The sequence below is a fragment of the Aethalodelphis obliquidens genome, unplaced genomic scaffold (assembly GCF_003676395.1).
Source record: "Aethalodelphis obliquidens isolate GAN/ISIS:26980383/991018 unplaced genomic scaffold, ASM367639v1 scaffold18, whole genome shotgun sequence".
Taxonomy (NCBI): Eukaryota; Metazoa; Chordata; class Mammalia; order Artiodactyla; family Delphinidae; genus Aethalodelphis; species Aethalodelphis obliquidens.
The window spans coordinates 22,233,854-22,251,674 of NW_020837962.1; the positions used below are offsets into that span (position 1 = coordinate 22,233,854).

The 17,821-nt window shown below is 38.9% G+C and overlaps 1 protein-coding gene across 3 annotated transcripts in view; it reads left to right on the plus strand.

Annotated features, from left to right (window-relative positions):
• The window catches only part of SEL1L2 (SEL1L2 adaptor subunit of SYVN1 ubiquitin ligase), a 99,298-nt gene that overhangs the window by 40,377 nt on the left and 41,100 nt on the right, over positions 1–17,821 (plus strand). For all 3 annotated transcript variants that reach the window (XM_027118337.1, XM_027118338.1, XM_027118339.1), the window contains 2 exons: positions 863–965; positions 5,309–5,471. In XM_027118337.1, coding sequence (XP_026974138.1) covers positions 863–965; positions 5,309–5,471 — 266 coding nt within the window. The remainder of the gene's footprint in view (positions 1–862; positions 966–5,308; positions 5,472–17,821) is intronic.

A 17,821-nucleotide genomic window follows, 5' to 3' on the forward strand; every position in this document is an offset into this window, starting at 1 on the left:
TGTGTGTGTGTGTGTGTGTGTGTGTGTGTGTGTGTGTGTGTGTGTGTTGGGGTGGGGGCTCTAAAGCAGACTCTCCTTCTAACCAGCTTTCCCCATCTGTAAACTGGTGATATGTTTTGAAAATTGTGAATTGTTATATAAATGTTTTAAAATATTATTATTGTAGCAGGTAAATTCCTGTTTCCTTATTTTCCTTAAATGCTATAAAATTTACTCTGAGTCTCCATCACAAGGCAAATTATTATTGATACTCTCTCTGTGTGTCTTCTCCAAGGTCCAAAGTGTGTCTTGGCACACGTACTCTGCCCTCTTATTCCTGATGCTCATCCCCAACAGTTCTCAGGCTAGAAAGGTCTGAGAAAGGTTCTGGGGAGGAGGGGGGAGCCTTGGGCAGAGCAAAATTTTCAGGGAGATTCTCTCTTCCAATCCTAGGTACACAATGGTCATCTTGGAGATGCCCATTGCTCATGAAATCTTAAGGTTCAGACAAGGGATCTGAGAGCTGAGAGCCTGGTGTCTAAGATCCAACCTGTAGAATACACCAGGCAACCCCTTCCCTTAGAGGCCTTGCTTCCTGTCTTCTGCTTACAGGACTTTGTACCCTCTTCCCACACCGGGAACACCTCTCTCCCTCCTACCATCAGAAACATCTGTCTGTCTCCTCTACCCTCCAAGACCTTTCACAAAAGAGAGGAAGAGAGTACTTTTGTAGGCAGCTTCTACCATCTGACCAAAGGTGAGGTGATCTTGAAATGCAGAAGTTAGAAAATGAGAGAGAACCCCAAACTAATATTCCAGCACATTATTTTTAAAATATAAAACACAAAAATAATGCTATTTGTCCTCGTTCGTCCATATACAGTAAAAAAGCAAACAAAGAAAATTTTCACAGATGAAGGAGACCGGCTTTTTAAGATGGGCATCAAGATCCTCCAGCAGTCTAAAAGCCAAAAACAAAAAGCAGAGTAAGTCCATCCAGCTACTTAAGCCAAGTTCAATTTCCAGGTTGAGAAAAAGGAACAATCCAAAATCTAATTTGTCATTAAAAGCTTACTGGTATAACAAGTAAGCTTATTTGTCTGTAAGCTTTTGTTTTTAAAAGGATCAAATGGTGTTTAAAGAATCCTACAAATTATCCAGCCTACAAATGGAAGGACTATGTGTGAAATTGCGGTCCCTACACATTAAATGAAAGGCAGAATGAAGGCACTGATCTGAGCATTCAGGCAAAAATATTCTGTTTTGGCTTTAATTGATTCAAATGAAATAAAACATGTATTATTTGAATTAGAGAAGTTATTGTTTTAGAATGCTTTATTCTGCCTAACAGCATTTGTACATCACTTTATGGTTTTCAGAGCACTTTCGTGCATGTGACGTCATTTTATCCCCAGAACAGACTTATGAGTTAAGAAGGGTTTCATTTTTCCCCCTTTAAAAAGTTGAGAACAGAGATTCAAGGATGTTAGAGTGAAGTGATCACAAATGCACAGCTGGGAGGTGACCAAGCCGTGGCCACATGGTCTCACACCATGTCCATTGTTTCTCTTTTCACTTATCTATTTTGTCTAAATGGGAGGCAGAAATATCTTCTCCCCCCAGGAGAGGGGCACAACTTGAGGTCCTATCAACTCTCTAGTTAAAACCTTGGGATCACACTCTGGCTCTGTCATTACTGGTGTGATCCTGAGCAAGTTACTTAACTGCTTCGTGCCCTGGATAATGCAATCAAGCTCTTAGAACAGTGTCCTTAGTAATAAGGAGATAAGTGTTTGCTATTTTTATCTCTAGTCCTCTAAATGGTAAGTGGAAGGTGTGGAAGAGAAGAAGGCAAGTGTGTCTTGAACCATAATAGAAAGAATGGACTCTGAGCCCTCGACAAGGAGACTTCTTTTGTTTTCACACAAATTAGGCATACTAGCCCTACGGGAAGCATCCCAGAGCTGTGGTAACCAGCCCGAGGCAGGCAGGCGCAGAGTCCATGAATTCTTTCTGAAAACTCAAAGACTTTGAGAAGAGCGTAAGAGTGTAGAGGATGAGGGTGGGGGTGGGGCACTCAACTGTGAACCTGGTTATAAAAACATCACAACGTCCATTTTTCAAGGTCCTTCTTTGTGTTAATGTTGTAGGCATTTATGTGTGGGATATTACTCATTGCTCACGATGATACTGTAAGACATAAATTATTATCCCCAAATTATGGAGGAGGAAATGGAAGGTCAAAAAGATTCTGATTTTTCCAAAGTGACAAGAAGAAGGAAGTAAGGGATTTGGTCCTCTCTCTAGGGAAAGTTAAATTAGAAGCTCTTTATAAGAGCAAAGGAAACCATTCTTAGCAAAACTCAAGGCTCATGCTGAGCATTCCTGGGGGCTCTCATGATGAGGATGGAGTTAAATCAGACCCCAAGCTACAATCCAGCCTGATGGGGAAGTCAGCTCACTCAGGTGCCAATGAGTATATGAGTAAGGATAGGATTTCTCAAGCTGGCCAGGCTAGATGAGAGAACAATGGGAAGGGCTGTTCCCTGAGATTTCAGACTAGCTCTGCCTATAGCCTGTGAACCCAAGATGAGGGGCTCCATCAAGTCCAAGGAAAGCCTAGATTCAGCCTGATGGGACAAAACCACTCTTAGAAGGTTCTGCTTAACCTTCATGCGTGCCTTCCTTTCTGGCTTCAAGGATGGGGAGAAAACCCAGCCCTTCAGTGCAGGACCATCCAGTAGTGCAGGAACCTTCATGCCTACCTGGTGTCATTCAATCTCAGGTTATTCTTTCCCAGTCTATCCTGCTCCAGTCCTTGCCCAAGAATCCGAGAAGAACAGCTTATTTCTGTAGCAGCATAGATACATGAGAGGGTACATGAATCTGAGTCTCCTGACCCTTCAGCATGTGTAGCAGTGGAGACCTGAAACCAAATATGTTCATAACAAAAGACCCTAGGAGTTTATGGGCAAGATGGGTGAAATTCCTTCAGTTTTCAGGATAGTCTGCTCTCCACTGAAGCCAGTTACATCTAATACAGCCATCTTTAAGATTCTGGTCACACCAAAGAGGAATCATACCCCTCCTATTCATCTTCTACCCTACCCCCTCCTTGCTTCACCGCTTCTCAGATGAGGGTAGCAGGAGTTAGAGGGGCTAGTAGAATTTTTGGCTCATCCACACCCACATCTTGGTCTAATTCATTTATTCAGTCTCTTCATATATAGGAAAGGAAAACTGTTGAACAAGTCAGTGCTGTTGGAAGTACAGATGTTAAGCAAGCATATGTCAGGGAAACACAAACTTGTCTGAAGGAGTCAAGAAACCTCTATGACATCCCAGGTTAACTGTCATTAAGAATTACTCCCCATCAGTGAAGAAGCTGTGAAGATAAGCTGCTGCCCCACACCAAGTTTCTGATGTGTCCTAGAGATACATTTAGCCTCCTCCTTCCCCAGCACCCAACCGAGCATCGAATGCCAGATCCTTTACAGACAATCCGGATACCTAACTGAACTTTCTTTTGGAGATCTGCCCCTGCAGCCCAGTTTCTCCTACTTTTTCACTCTTGGGGATTGCAGTCCAGATCTTAATCCCACAAACTTTACCAACACCTTTCTCCTGACCTTGGTCCTGCTTCTGGTATTCCATATATCACCTTGGACTTTCCTGACAGGGGACCCCTCCCTCAGAATCAAAGACACCTAGAGGGGTTGGTTTTGCAAACTTTTGCTGCCCCCTGAGACCAGTGACTGGATATATTGCTGGCCCCTGTAGCCCATCTCAGGTTTCTCTGCCCTGGACCATGTCGGTGCCCTTCTAGTCCCAGCAGACTATGTGGTTGCAGCAGAAAGCCATGCAACAGAAGAGCTCCCAGGAGTCTGTATCCTGTTGCCATGCCCATCCCCTGATGCCAGACATTTGAATTCATTGACCTTTGAGACCTTCTATTTTATTATTTGCCTTCTGGTCCCCAGAACCTCCGCTTGCTTTGACCATGGCTAATTTCTTGCTTGACCTCCTGGCTTCTTTTTGTCCCACTGGGGTCTACTCTCTGTTTGCCATCCAGGACCCTAATGCATACCTGGATGTCACTCATCCTGGCCTTTTTGGCTCCAGCTTTTGACCAAGAGCAGCTTATTCTAGCAACAGCATGGGTAGGGGTATATAAAGCTGAGTCTCCTGATCCTTCTGAATTGGCAGCTGTGGTAGATTTGTGTGTTTGTTCCGGTATTTGAGTCAAGGTCACAGGCTTGACTGATCTTACTGCTACCAAAAAGGAAGTTAGAAGAGTAAAAATAAATCCCCAAAGCACTCTCTATCTCCAACACAAGTTTTGACCTTGCAAGTCTCTCCATCATTACTTGCTACACAGATCAGGTCCAGGTGACTTCTGACTAGGACTCATAAAATGCGCTGTGAGGCAATCCTCTGGCATCTGTATTGGTAATCACTAAACTTTACGTGATTTACCCACTAATTATAGGAGAAAAAGTACCATGCTATAAAACTTTAGAATCTATGCAATAGTCCTAGTAATAATAATAGCTAAATTTATTGAGGTCTTACTCTGTATCAGGCAGTATGCCAGGCATTTCACATGGATTATCTCATTGAATCTTCCCAGCAACCCTATGAAGTAAGTGCTTTTATTATCCCCATTCCATAGATGAGAGAGGCACAGAGAAGTCAAGTAACTTGCCCAAAGCTCTCAAACTAAATTAGTGGTAGAGCCAGGATTTGAACCCAGGCATTCAGACTCTAGAGCCCTAAAAACCATTAAGGTTTTGTTTGGTTATTGTTTTCCCACACAGTCTGTCTTTGCTGTGCTGAATAATATGTTCTGTTTTAGAAATTTATCTTGGAATATAAAGGAACAGTTCTCATGATAGTAACTTCCAAGATGACATTCCAGTTTTGATTATTTTTAATTGATTTTGATTATATTGTTATGTATTTCAGAGTTCATTTTATAAATCAAATACTCATAATTAATTGGAGTTGCCGTGGGAGAGTTCACTATTTTAAGACAAGTGCCCCAATTTTTCACTTTTCTTGGTCTATAAGCTTGAAGCATGATATAGCCTCAATATTTCTACTTTTCAGCAGCTTCATTATTTGTCAGATATATTTGAAATTGTAATCTTAGTCTGACCTAGCGCTGAAAAAAATCTACTGGTCTAGAAATGTAATGGACTTTAGCCAAACTGTATTGTTAGTAGCAACATCAACCAGGTCCTACTTGTTAGAGAGAAGCAGTATGAAGGAGGGAGCAACAATTTTCATTTTTGATAATCACACTTCTAACTTCGTATTCTTCAAATAGAGCCTACAAACTCTTTGCTAAAGCGTCTGACATGGGAAACTTGAAAGCTATGGAGAAAATGGCTGATGCTTTGCTATTTGGAAATTTTGGCATGCAAAACATAACAGCAGCTATCCAATTATACGAGTCCTTGGCTAAAGAAGGATCATATAAAGCCCAAAACGTGAGTTTTGAAAGAAAATTAAACTTTAAATAGCTATGTCCTGAAATAATTATAGGCAAATAACATGTGAGAGGAGTTGAGCCTCTACTGCATGAGCCCAGGCCTAGGAAAATTACTGTAATCCGCTGAGTGTAATGTTCCGTCAGGGCAAGAACGAGCAGGAGCCCGGGGCAAATTCTTCTAGCTCTTGAGTGACTTTCAGGAATGGAGCAGAGCTGCTCTCTAATCCACCTTCCCACCATCCATGTCCATGTGTGTGTTTCGAAACAATGTGAGAACTCTGAACCCCTAACATAGTTAAATTTTATATAAAATATATTCACCTATGCAAAGAAATATGGAACATCCTACCTTAGGATGCCTGGTTTTTACACTTCAAGTATTTTATAAGCTATATATATTTCCTTTTCTATTTTAATATGTGTATTTCACTTTATTCCAAGAATAACATAAGCATTTCATAGAAAATCTGGAAAACAGGAAAAAAAAAAAAAAAAGCCCTTCACAAGCCAACCATCCTGACTCAACTACTGTTAGGACTGCTTTGTATTTCTGTTTGGCGTCTTCCTCTGTGCATCTTTCTTTTAAAAATATCATCATAATCACATGTATTATGATTATGATGTATCATTTTGTTTCTGGCTGCTTTCACTTAATGCTATAGCAAAAGTATGTTTTCATGTTGCTGGTCGCGCTTTTTTTTTTTTAGATGTTGGGGGTAGGAGTTTTAGTAATTTATTTATTTATTTTTGCTGTGTTGGGTCTTTGTTTCAGTGCAAGGGCTTTCTCTAGTTGTGGCAAGCGGGGGCCACTCTTCATTGCAGCGCGTGGGCCTCTCACTATCGTGGCCTCTCTTGTTGCGGAGCACAAGCTCCAGACACGCAGGCTCAGTAGTTGTGGCTCACGGGCCTAGTTGCTCCGCAGCATGTGGGATCTTCCCAGACCAAGGCTCGAACCCGTGTCCCCTGCATTAGCAGGCAGATTCTCAACCACTGCGCCACCAAGGAAGCCCTTTGCTGGTCTTCTTAATGAAAACATTTCTTTCTGATCACAAAAGAAATTTATGCTGATTACAAGAAAAACCGGCGAATTCAGAAATTATGAGGAAGACACTAAAAGTTGTCTAAAATCTTTTCCCATAGATCATTTTTGTTTCCATCCAGTAAAGTGTAGAAGCTAAGCTTTGGAGTCAGGCAGATCTAAGTTCAAATGCACTCTACCACTTACTTATTGGATAACTACTTAACAAAACCCTTTCCCCTTCTTCTGCATGAGAATTTGACCTTTGGTTCACTCTCTACTTCTGTTTCCCTGGTAATAGGATAGGAGTGAAATGTTAACTATGTTTCTAGATAGTATTGCTTATTGTTGAAATGACCTCTACTTGGTAAACTACCTTTGGACTGGGAGAAACTGTCATGAACTATAAATACCTGATGGTGGTGATGATTCTTACCGGGATCCTGGACACTATGCCTATGGAGTTGTTACAGGGGGAATATGAGGCTTTTATGTCAGGTTGCCTGTTGCACCACCCAATGTGCAACAGGGGATCTCATCCCCTTGTGTCTGAGTCAGCTGAGGGACCAAAGATGAGGGCTGCTGGAGGACTATGTGACCTGCTGCAAGGACTCCCACGGAAAGGAGGCCTGATGCTGCCCTGCTGGCAAACTGTGATTCCTGTGCTACATCTACCTGAAGAAACTGGTGGCATGTGTAGCCTGTGGGAGTCTTGTGAGTCTGCATATTTATTTGAACCAGAAGTTGGACAAGAGGAACTCTAATGGGTGGGATAACCTCTCTAACTTTCACCTGTAGAGTTAGGATAATGATAAAACACCAGGTTCTATGTCCATCTGGTTCACTGCTATATCTCTAAAAATTTAGTGCAGTGCCTGGGACAAAGAATATTAGTTGAATGCTGAATTAATTCATGATGAATGAATTAATGGAGTTGTGAGGATTAAAATAATGTGTGAAGGCACTTAATTCCATACCTGGAACTTTATAATCATTCATCATAAAAGATATAAATGCAATTATTACTCTTACTATTATTCTTCCAGAATTTTTCCTATAAGTATGTAGAAAATTTTTTACAAAAATGAGACATACTTTAATTGCTGTTTCCTAATCTGCTCTTTACTCACTTAATAATACATCAGAGATATCTTTCCCTGTGAATATATCCCATATTTGGTTAATCAAAAATATAAAGTTCCAAAACAGACCAAATGTTACCATCATGACCACCACAACAAATAATGTCACCTAATTCCTTTCTAAACTAGTGAATATGTGCTTTTTCTGTTAGTGGGTATATTAATTAATTAATTAAGTCAACAGTTGTTTCTTGGACACTTACTATGTACCACAGATAATCCTGTTGATGGGGAGAAAAAGATCAATAGGCCAAAGTCCTTATGGGCCAATCTGAAATATAAACAAATATATAAATATATTTATATAAATATGTTTATATAAATATAAACAAAAATATAAACAAATAATTTCAGCATAATTTAGGTGGACTAGAATTAAGGTGTGTATAAAGTGCACAGAAAAGGGTCTGACTGGTTTTGCCTGAGGCAGGTAGGGAAGGCTACAAGGAAGAAGCGACATTTGCTCCCAGTCTAGAATATTGGATACAGGCAACATGAAGGATTTGTCTATATTTGAATAAAGTATTTGATGCAACGGTCAAAGTACTATTTTCAGAAAAAAAAATTCCAAATTAACATAATTGATACATAAAACATATGGATTTTAAAGCTGAAGTCAGAGTTTCACTCCACATACTCTAGTTAGAATTGTTCTATCGCATGGCCCCAGACCTCCTGTCTATTTATGTGTGTTTGGTCTCAAGAGGACAAGAAGACAAAATGTGGGTGAGGACAGACTTATCACCTGAAAGGCTGACATTGACCTGATATGCAAAATTCAGCCACACTGTTTATTGAAATGCTACAACAGTGGTTGGAAAAAGTCTCTGCCCCAAGCTCCTCTTATGCTCTTCCTGACAACCTGAACACCTGTATTCTTCACTTGGACTTCCCCCTCCTCCCTTCAGCTCCCCGTGATCTTCCAGCCAAAGTGTTATCTGGATGGGCAGGGAGTTTACAGGACCCTGTTCCAGTGCTACAGCTGGATTCTATTCTGAAATTAACTATCATCCCTGTCATCACTATAGGAAAATCTGTTTCTGATAGAAAGTCCTCTTGCAGTTGAATTATCTCCTGATACAAAGAACAATTAAAGATATTCCATGGTACAAACAATGCTTTGTTTGATGGCTGGTTGCTGCGACAAGGCTGGCCACGTGCCATATTGATCACAGCTCTTTAACAGGACTGGCCAGGTGACCACCTTTCTTCTCAGGCTGTTTGTGCCAGCCTGATACAGGAATCCAGCTGCACTGGTAGGAAATATTGCTGGGAACTGCAAGGACAATGTAGCAACAGAAATGTGGCTGAACAAGCTGAAATGTATACTGAGAATGATAATGAAAGAGAGTGAGAGAGATCGACATAAAGATAGAGAGAAAATGAGAATGAAGACACCTATCTCTGGGGGAAAAGGGTAAGAACAATCGGAAGTACTGAAATGTTATAGATGGGAGAAGCCTGGAGTGCCAGAGGGCTAGTAGAGACCTGATTTAACAAAGAAAACAAAAAAGATATGAACTCAGATTCATGCAGGCATTGAGGGGGTGGGGGAAGAAATGCAGTTTCAGGCTATGTATAAAAGGAAAGCTGGATGGAGGAAAAGAGGCATACTTATTTCTTTTCATGCACCTTGAATGGTTCATCACAAAAAATCCAAATAAACTAAAAGAAATCCTGATAAGGGCAATAAAAACAAATAAGATTGTGAACAGACTCCATTGAATTGATTTGCAAAGAATCTGTACCTTCCAAATAATGAAAACTATTCACTAATGGTGTAGTCTTCATGAAAATGGTGAAAATTGAGGAAAGAACAAACAAAAAAAAGCCATATTTTAGAGGATGTCATAAGATATTGTAGTATACCAGCTGGAGGTAGATAAATTATATATTTTTTATTTCTCTGATCCTCATTTAAGGAAGCAGAGATTCAGAATCAGAAAGACTCATTCTTTTCTTGATACTGATGAACTGTTTCAATAGAAAATTTGTCTGTTAATTTGCCAAATAAGAAGGTAGGGTTTAAACCTCATTTGCTTTGAGAATCAAGAAATGGATCATAAATGGCTAACTAATAAGAACCTGCTGTATAAAAGAATAAATAAAATAAAATTTAAAAATTAAAAAAAATGGATCATTCACATTGTATCACCTTAAAATTAACTTAATCACTGTAATGATTATTAGCACTGTGCTACTACTGAAAAAAATCATTTTTAGTATCAAATACTCGCTTTGATAATTCTAGGATTACCTGTGTAGAGCATTTCTTTTTGACGTTAATCATCTTTTTGTATTAAGGGTGCAAAAAGGATCTGAGTTTTCCATCAGGGTTGATTCACACTTCTGTTTGGCATGCAATTTGAGCTAAAAGTAATGACTACAGATGCTTTCAAGCCCCGTACAACAATTATAATAATTAAATGCTTAATTTTTTTCTCTTTTAATAATTCCTTATATAAAGAGAAAAAGGAGGAGCATTTAATTTTTAAGTTGTTATTATGTAACCTGAGTAATTTGCTTTGAAATATACTAAAATATCCTGCACACTTAACTCTTTCCACTCAAATCCCAGTGACTATAACACAGCACAATGGTTGAGTTCAGGGTCTTATAAACAAATTTAATTTGCAGAGCTTGACATTTTAAAACCACTGAAAGTATCATTGATGTCATCACTATAGTGTAGCTTCTCTTCAAACCACAGCATTTTTTTTCTGGATTAAGACTTAATCATTCTAGGGCTTCCCTGGTGGCACAGTGGTTAAGAATCCGCCTGCCAATGCAGGCGACACGGGTTCGAGCCCTGGTCCGGGAAGGTCCCACATGCTGCAGAGCAACTAAGCCCATGCGCCACAACTACTGAGCCTGCACTCTAGAGCCTGCGAGCCACAACTACTGAGCCCGCGTGCCACAACTACTGAAGCCCACGCACCTAGAGCCCGTGCTCTGCAACAAGAGAAGCCACCACAATGAGAAGCCCACGCACGGCAACAAAGAGTAGCTCCCGCTCGCCGCAACTAGAGAAAAGCCCGTGTGCAGCAACAAAGACCCAACACAGCCAAAAATAAAATTAATTAAAAAAAAGATTTAATCATTCTATAATCCATTTCATTTCACCTCAGCCTTATCTCAGAAAAAAACAAAGACCAAAAACTGACTACTGTAAAGCTGTTAGTTAACAATGCCTAAGTGTAAAGAAACAGGACAGCCCTGACTATAATTGGCATATTTACTACATGACAGCCCATAACATCTTTTGTCTTCCTGCCTGCCATGCTTTAAGCAGTGGGGGGAAAAAAAAAAAAAGTTAAGCCCTCCAGAGAATTAATTCAAGATCATCCATTGTTATTTTTCTGCTAAAGAGAGAGGAAGCATTCTCTTTGAGTTGATTTATTTGAGGCTGGGAAAATCATGGTTTTAGCCCTTTATAGAATGAGTTTTATACAGAGAAAGCTCTCCATCCCAATCACAGGATGGAAATTAACTCCCACACAATCCACTACACAACTTCACGACCTCACAATCTTCTCCAAGAGAATCAGGCCAAAAAGTGTGGTAGGCTCTGCACAAAATGATACACTGTTGGTGAAAGCATCTTATAATACAAGCTCAACTGAATAGAACATATCTTCATTTTCTTATATAAAGGTCAGTATATTTGTATATTATCAAAGTTTCTACATAAACAAGATTCTAAATGGAGCAGAATCAAAAATTGCTAAGAGTTGCAAGAAAAATAAATTATTTAGCCAATAATATTGGCTAAAGGTATTTTTACAAGGAGCCAATTTAGCCATTTAAAATATAACTACAAGGGTTAGAGGAGTACCAGGATTCCACTTTCCATTTGTAATAACAGCCTTCATGATCAACTTTCCTGAAAAGGGAGCCTTTGAGACTAAAGAGGAATTGGCAGAATCTTAGATATTTTTTTAGTTTATGGATTAAGTAGATTACAAATTATAAACCACATGTTAGAGCTATTATGCTTTTAAGAACTGAACTCTGCAGTCAATTCCCTAGTTTAAAAAGTAAGATTGTTCTTTATCCTTGAAATTTTAATAAAAAGTTTAAGAAATTATTCATTTTCTGTTTTGATGGAATTATCAGACCTTGTTGTATCTTGACTTTAGGGAGACATTTAACAAAGTCTTGCATCATGTTCTCATGAGCTAGATGAAAAAGTAGAAACGTGGGCTTTGATAATGGTAAATAAAAAGTATAGACTAATAGGTTGATGCCAAGGTGAAAGCAAGTCTGGTAATCTGCCTCAGGACGCTGCCTATGACCCTGTGCTCTTCAAATATTCCATCAGCTATTAAGCTGAATGGCTAATACAAAATTGTTTTTAATTTGAAGCATAGAAAGAAAGGCATATTACCCATGATTTGCATAAGAGTGTAGAATGAACTTGTAAAAATGGTGATAGGAATAATAAAGCTACAAATGAGTAGCAACTTGAAAATATTAGGAACACCAAAACAGACTATTACAATTATGTTCTGACAAAAAATAGTGTTATGACTCTATTGAGAAGAGGAGGAAGGAGAAAAAATAAAGTGATGTAGATGACCTAAATCATCATCTATCATCTAGCAAATCTATAGCTAATGTGCAAAATACATAAATTAACAGCAAGTAGTAGCAACTTATCAGGAGTCCTAATGGTGGTAATTATTAGAAGAAAACAACTAAAATAATTAAAAGTGGTTATCTCTGAGGAGACAAATAAGGAGTAGCCTAGAAAGGAGCAGGACATTGATATTTGTATTTTAAGCCCTCAGAAATATTGGAATTTTAATTTTTAATACATATACATCTCTTAATTTGATAACAAATATATAAAAAGTTAAATTTAGATATTAACTCTCCCCCCCAAAAGGAATTATGCTTAACAACAGAAGTCCTCTCCCACTGAAAAGAAAGCAGAATCTTTGGAAAATGTCAAATTCTGGGTATGGGGCAAGAAATATACAAGATGATGTTGAAACATCTTATCCTACTTGATGGCAAGGACACTGTAAGAAAATACTAGGATTGAGAATTCCCTGGTGGTCCAGTGATTAAGACTTGGCACTTTCACTGCGGTGGCCTGGATTCAATCCCTGGTCCGGCAGCTCAAACAAGCATGAATTACTAAAGATGGAACAATTGAGCACGAAGATGAATAATGACCACAATGGACTGAAATTACCTCAAATGTACTTAAATCCATTAGTTCATAATGATACTTAGAAACAACACTCTTTTTTTTTAACTTATTTTTTTTATATTTATTTTTGGCTGTGTTGGGTCTTCGTTTCTGTGCGAGGGCTTTCTCCACTTGCAGCAAGCAGGGGCCACTCTTCATCGTGGTACGCGGGCCTCTCACTACCGCGGCCTCTCTTGTTGCGGAGCACAGGCTCCAGACGCGCAGGCTCAGTAGTTGTGGCTCACGGGTCTAGTTGCTCCACGGCATGTGGGATCCTCCTGGACCAGGGCTCGAGCCCGTGTCCCCTGCATTGACAGGCATATTCTCAACCACTGCGCCACCAGGGAAGCCCGGAACAACACTCTTTAATCACTTTGGAGGATGTTAGAGAACCAACTCTCATTATTTTGAAAACTGATAAACAGACAGGTTCAAACATTTATTGACTATTCTTCACAAACTATATCTCAGAATATAGGAGACCAAAGAAAGTTTTTCTTTATAAAATTATTCCAGCTAATAAATAAGGAAGGAAAGACAGAATTAGAATGGTATCTTTTTGCCACCCCTAATAAGTCAATGGACCTATGCAGTGGTCATTACTGGCTGCTAACATCACAAAGTAGAGACAAGAAACTATATACCTCCTGATGGAAATACATAACACTTCCTATGAGACAGTCTTGCCAAACACATTACACCTAAGTTTGATCAAGCCTCTAAATCTGACTGCCAGCCTGTAGAAAATACAGTATTGTGATCAACAAAATCCAGGCTAAGTATAACTCTATAGGAGAAGTGACTGGTTTTTTCAACAACAACGAAAAATTACAAGGAGAAAAGAGATGGATAAGAAACTTAGATATTAAAAAAGACTTGAGACTTCCCACTCAGTTGCAATGTATTGGCCATATCTGGATCCCAATTCAAACAAACCGTTAAAAAAAGAAAAGAAAAAGTTAAAAGAAATATAAAGAACATTTATAAGGCAGTTGGGTAGATATAGACACTGACTAATGATATTAACAAATTTATATTAATGTTTTCAGTGAATAATGATATTATGATTTTGTTTTTTAAAGGTTCTTTCTTTTAGAGGCACATACTGAAATATTTACAGATGAAATATATATTGTCCAAGATTTACTTCAAAATAAGCTGGATGGCCAGAGAAAATCAGTGTGGATATCAGTGAAGGCAGATTGGGCAAATTGACAATGGATAATGATTGGGTGATGGATCATGGGTTTTTTATATTACTTTATTTACTTTTTCATATTCGAAGAATACACAGATGGAATAGGTGTTAGACTTGAAGTTTAATAACTAAGAGGAAGTAGAATATCTCCACACCCTTCTGGTTTTTGTTGAGCAGTATGGCATTTTCCCCCCAAAATGGCCACAGTAATATTTCCAGTCCACATGCTATTTCAGACCCCTAATCAACATCATCAAAAAGTAGAGTCTACTTTCCATTTGCTTGTATGCAGGTGGGCTTGTGGCTACTTCAAACAATAGAGTTTGCTGTAAGTATTGCTACATCACTTTGAAGGCTAAGTCATAAAAAGGATATAGCTCTGCCTGGCTCCCTCTCTCTCAGGATGCTCACTCCTGGAACCCAGCTACCATGCTGTGAGGAAGCTCATACAATAGGAGAGGCCACATATTGCTGTTCTGGCCATTAGTCTCTGCTAAGGTCTCAACAAACAGCTAGAATCAACTGCCAGACGTGTGAGTGAAACAGTATTCAGATTATTGCATCCCTAGCCTTTGAGTCTTCCAACTAAGACCCCCATATCATGGATCAGAGAAAAGCCATCCCCACTCTACCTTGACCAAATTCCTGACCCACTGAACCCTTAGCATAATAAATGGTCATTTTATGCCACCAAGTTTCCGGTTAATTTGTTACACAGCCATAGTAACTGGAACAAAGACACAAACATTCAGAATTTAAAGGGCAGATTGTACTTTTCTCAGAAGCACCTGATGCCTTGGCATCCTTGTTGAAAATCACTTGACCATATATATGACGGTTTATTCTGGTCTCTCTACACTGTTCCATTGCTCTATATGTCTGTCTTTATGCCAGTACTACAGGGTTTTGAATTACTGTAGGCATCTAGCTTTGGGGTTTTTTCCCTCAAGACAGATCAACTATTTTGTGAGTTTCCATATGAGATTTTATATAAATTTTAGGATGGTTGTTTCTATTTGTGCAAAAATGACATTGAGACTTTGATAGAGGTTGCACTGAATCTGTAATCTCTCTGGGTACATTCTAACAATATTAGGTCTTCCAGTACATAAGCATAGGGTATTTTCCATTTATTTATGTCTTTTTAAATTTTTTTCAGCATTGTTTTATAGTTTTCAGTGTACAAGTCTTTCACCTCCTTGGTTAGTTTATTCCTAAGTATTTATTCTTTTTGATGCTATTGTAAAATGGACAGTTAAATTCCTTTTCTAAATGTTGATTGTTAATGTATAGAAAAGCTATTCGTTTTTTGTGTTGATTTTGTATCCTGCAACTTTGCTGAATTTATTAGTTTTAGCAGATTTTTGTGAAATCATTAGGGTTTTCTACATATAAGATTATGTCATTTGTGAACAAAGTTTATTTTACTTATCCTTTCCAATTTAGAGGTCTTTTTTTTTTTTTCTTGCCTAACTCCTCTAGCTAGAATTTCCAGTACCATGTTGAATAGCAGTGATGAGAGTACATCTCCTTGCCTTGTTCCTAATCTTAAAGGGAAAGCTTTCAGTTTTTCACCATTACATAGGATATTTGCTATGGGCTTTTTATACATGGTAATTATTATGCTGAAGTAATTTTCCTCTATTCCTAATTTGTTTAGTGTTTTTATTATAAAAAGGTGTTGAATTATGTCAAATGCTCTTTCTGCATCAATTGAAATGCTCATATTTTTCTCTTTGATTTTGTCAATGTGGTACAGTAGGCCCTTGGGATCCATAGGGGATCGGTTCCAGGACACCCCTACTGATACCAGAAATCCACATATGGTCACATACATTATATTGGGTGGGACAAAATGTGCCTTCAGTTTTCTAAGTAAAAATAAAACACACATTTTTCATTTTCACCAAGAACTTTACTGAAAAACGTATTCACCCTTTTGTTCCACTACCTTCTGTCATTTTTCATAATTCCATCTTCCCAAAATATTTTTAACATCTTTTTGAGACCATAATTGCTTTACAATGGTGTCTTAGTTTCTGCTCTATAACAAAGTGAATCAGCTATACATATACATATATCCCCACATCTTCTCCCTCTTGCGTCTGCCTCCCACCCTTCCTATTCCACCCCTCTAGGTGGATAAAAAGCACCGAGCTGCTCTCCCTGTGCTAAGTGGCTGCTTCCCACTAGCTATCTATTTTACATTTGGTAGTGTATATATGTCCATGCCACTCTCTCACTTCGTCCCAGCTTACCATTCCCCTTCCCTGTCTGCTCAAGTCATTCTCTACGTCTGCGTCTTTATTCCTGTCCTGTCCCTAGGTTCTTGAGAACCATTTTTTTTCTTTTCTAAGATACCATATATATGGTTAGCATATGGTATTTGTTTTTCTCTTTCTGACTTACTTCACTCTGTATGACACACTCTAGGTCCATCCACCTCACTACAAAAAACTCAATTTTGTTTCTTTTTATGGCTGAGTAATATTCCATTGTATATATGTGCCACATCTTCTTTATCCATTCATCTGTTGATGAACACTTAGGTTGCTTCCATGTCCTGGCTTTTTAAAAAATGAACATTGTGGTACATGAATCTTTTTGAGTTATGGTTTTCTCAGGGTATATGCCCGGTAGTGGGATCGCTGGGTCATATGGGAGGTCTATTTTTAGTTTTTTAAGGAACCTCCATACTGTTCTCCATAGTGGCTGTATCAATTTACATTCCCACCAACAGTGCAAGAGGATTCCTTTTTCTCCACACCCTCTCCAGCACTTATTGTTTGTAGATTTTTTGATGATGGCCATTCTGACTGGTGTGAGGTGATACCTCATTGTAGTTTTGATTTGCATTTCTCTAATGATTAGTGATGTTGAGCATTCTTTCATGTGTTTGTTGAAATCTGTATATCGTCTTTGGAGAAATGTCTGTTTAGGTCTTCTGCCCATTTTTGGATTGGGTTGTTTGTTTTTTTGATATTGAGCTGCATGAGTTGCCTGTATATTTTGGAGATTAATCCTTTGTCAGTTGCTTCGTTTGCAAATATTTTCTCCCATTCTGAGGGTTGTCTTTTGGTCTTGTTTATGGTTTTCTTTCCTGTGCAAAAGCTTTTAAGTTTCATTAGGTCCCATTTGTTTATTTTTGTTTTTATTTCCATTTCTCGAGGAGGTGGGTAAAAAAGGATCTTGCTGTGATTTATGTCATAGAGTGTTCTGCCTATGTTTTCCTCTAAGAGGTTTATAGTGTCTGGCCTTACATTTAGGTCTTTAATCCATTTGGAGTTTATTTTTCTGTATGGTGTTAGGGAGTGTTCTAATTTCATTCTTTTAAATGTAGCTATCCAGTTTTCCCAGCACGACTTATTGAACAGGTTATCGTTTCTCCATTGTATATTCTTGCCTCCTTTATCAAAAATAAGCTGACCATATGTGTGTGGGTTTATCTCTGGGCTTTCTATCCTGTTCCATTTATCTATATTTCTGTTTTTGTGACAGTACCATACTGTCTTGATTACTGTAGCTTTGTAGTATAGTCTGAAGTCTGGGAGACTGATTCCTCCAGCTCCATTTTTCTTTCTCAAGATTGCTCTGGCAGGCTTCCCTGGTGGCGCGGTGGTTGGGGGTCCGCCTGCCGATGCAGGGGACACGGGTTCGTGTCCCGGTCTGGGAACATCCCACATGCCATGGAGTGGCTGGGCCCGTGAGCCATGGCCACTGAGCCTGCGCGTGTGGAGCCTGTGCTCTGCAGCGGGAGAGGCCACAACAGTGAGAGGCCCGCATACCACAAAAA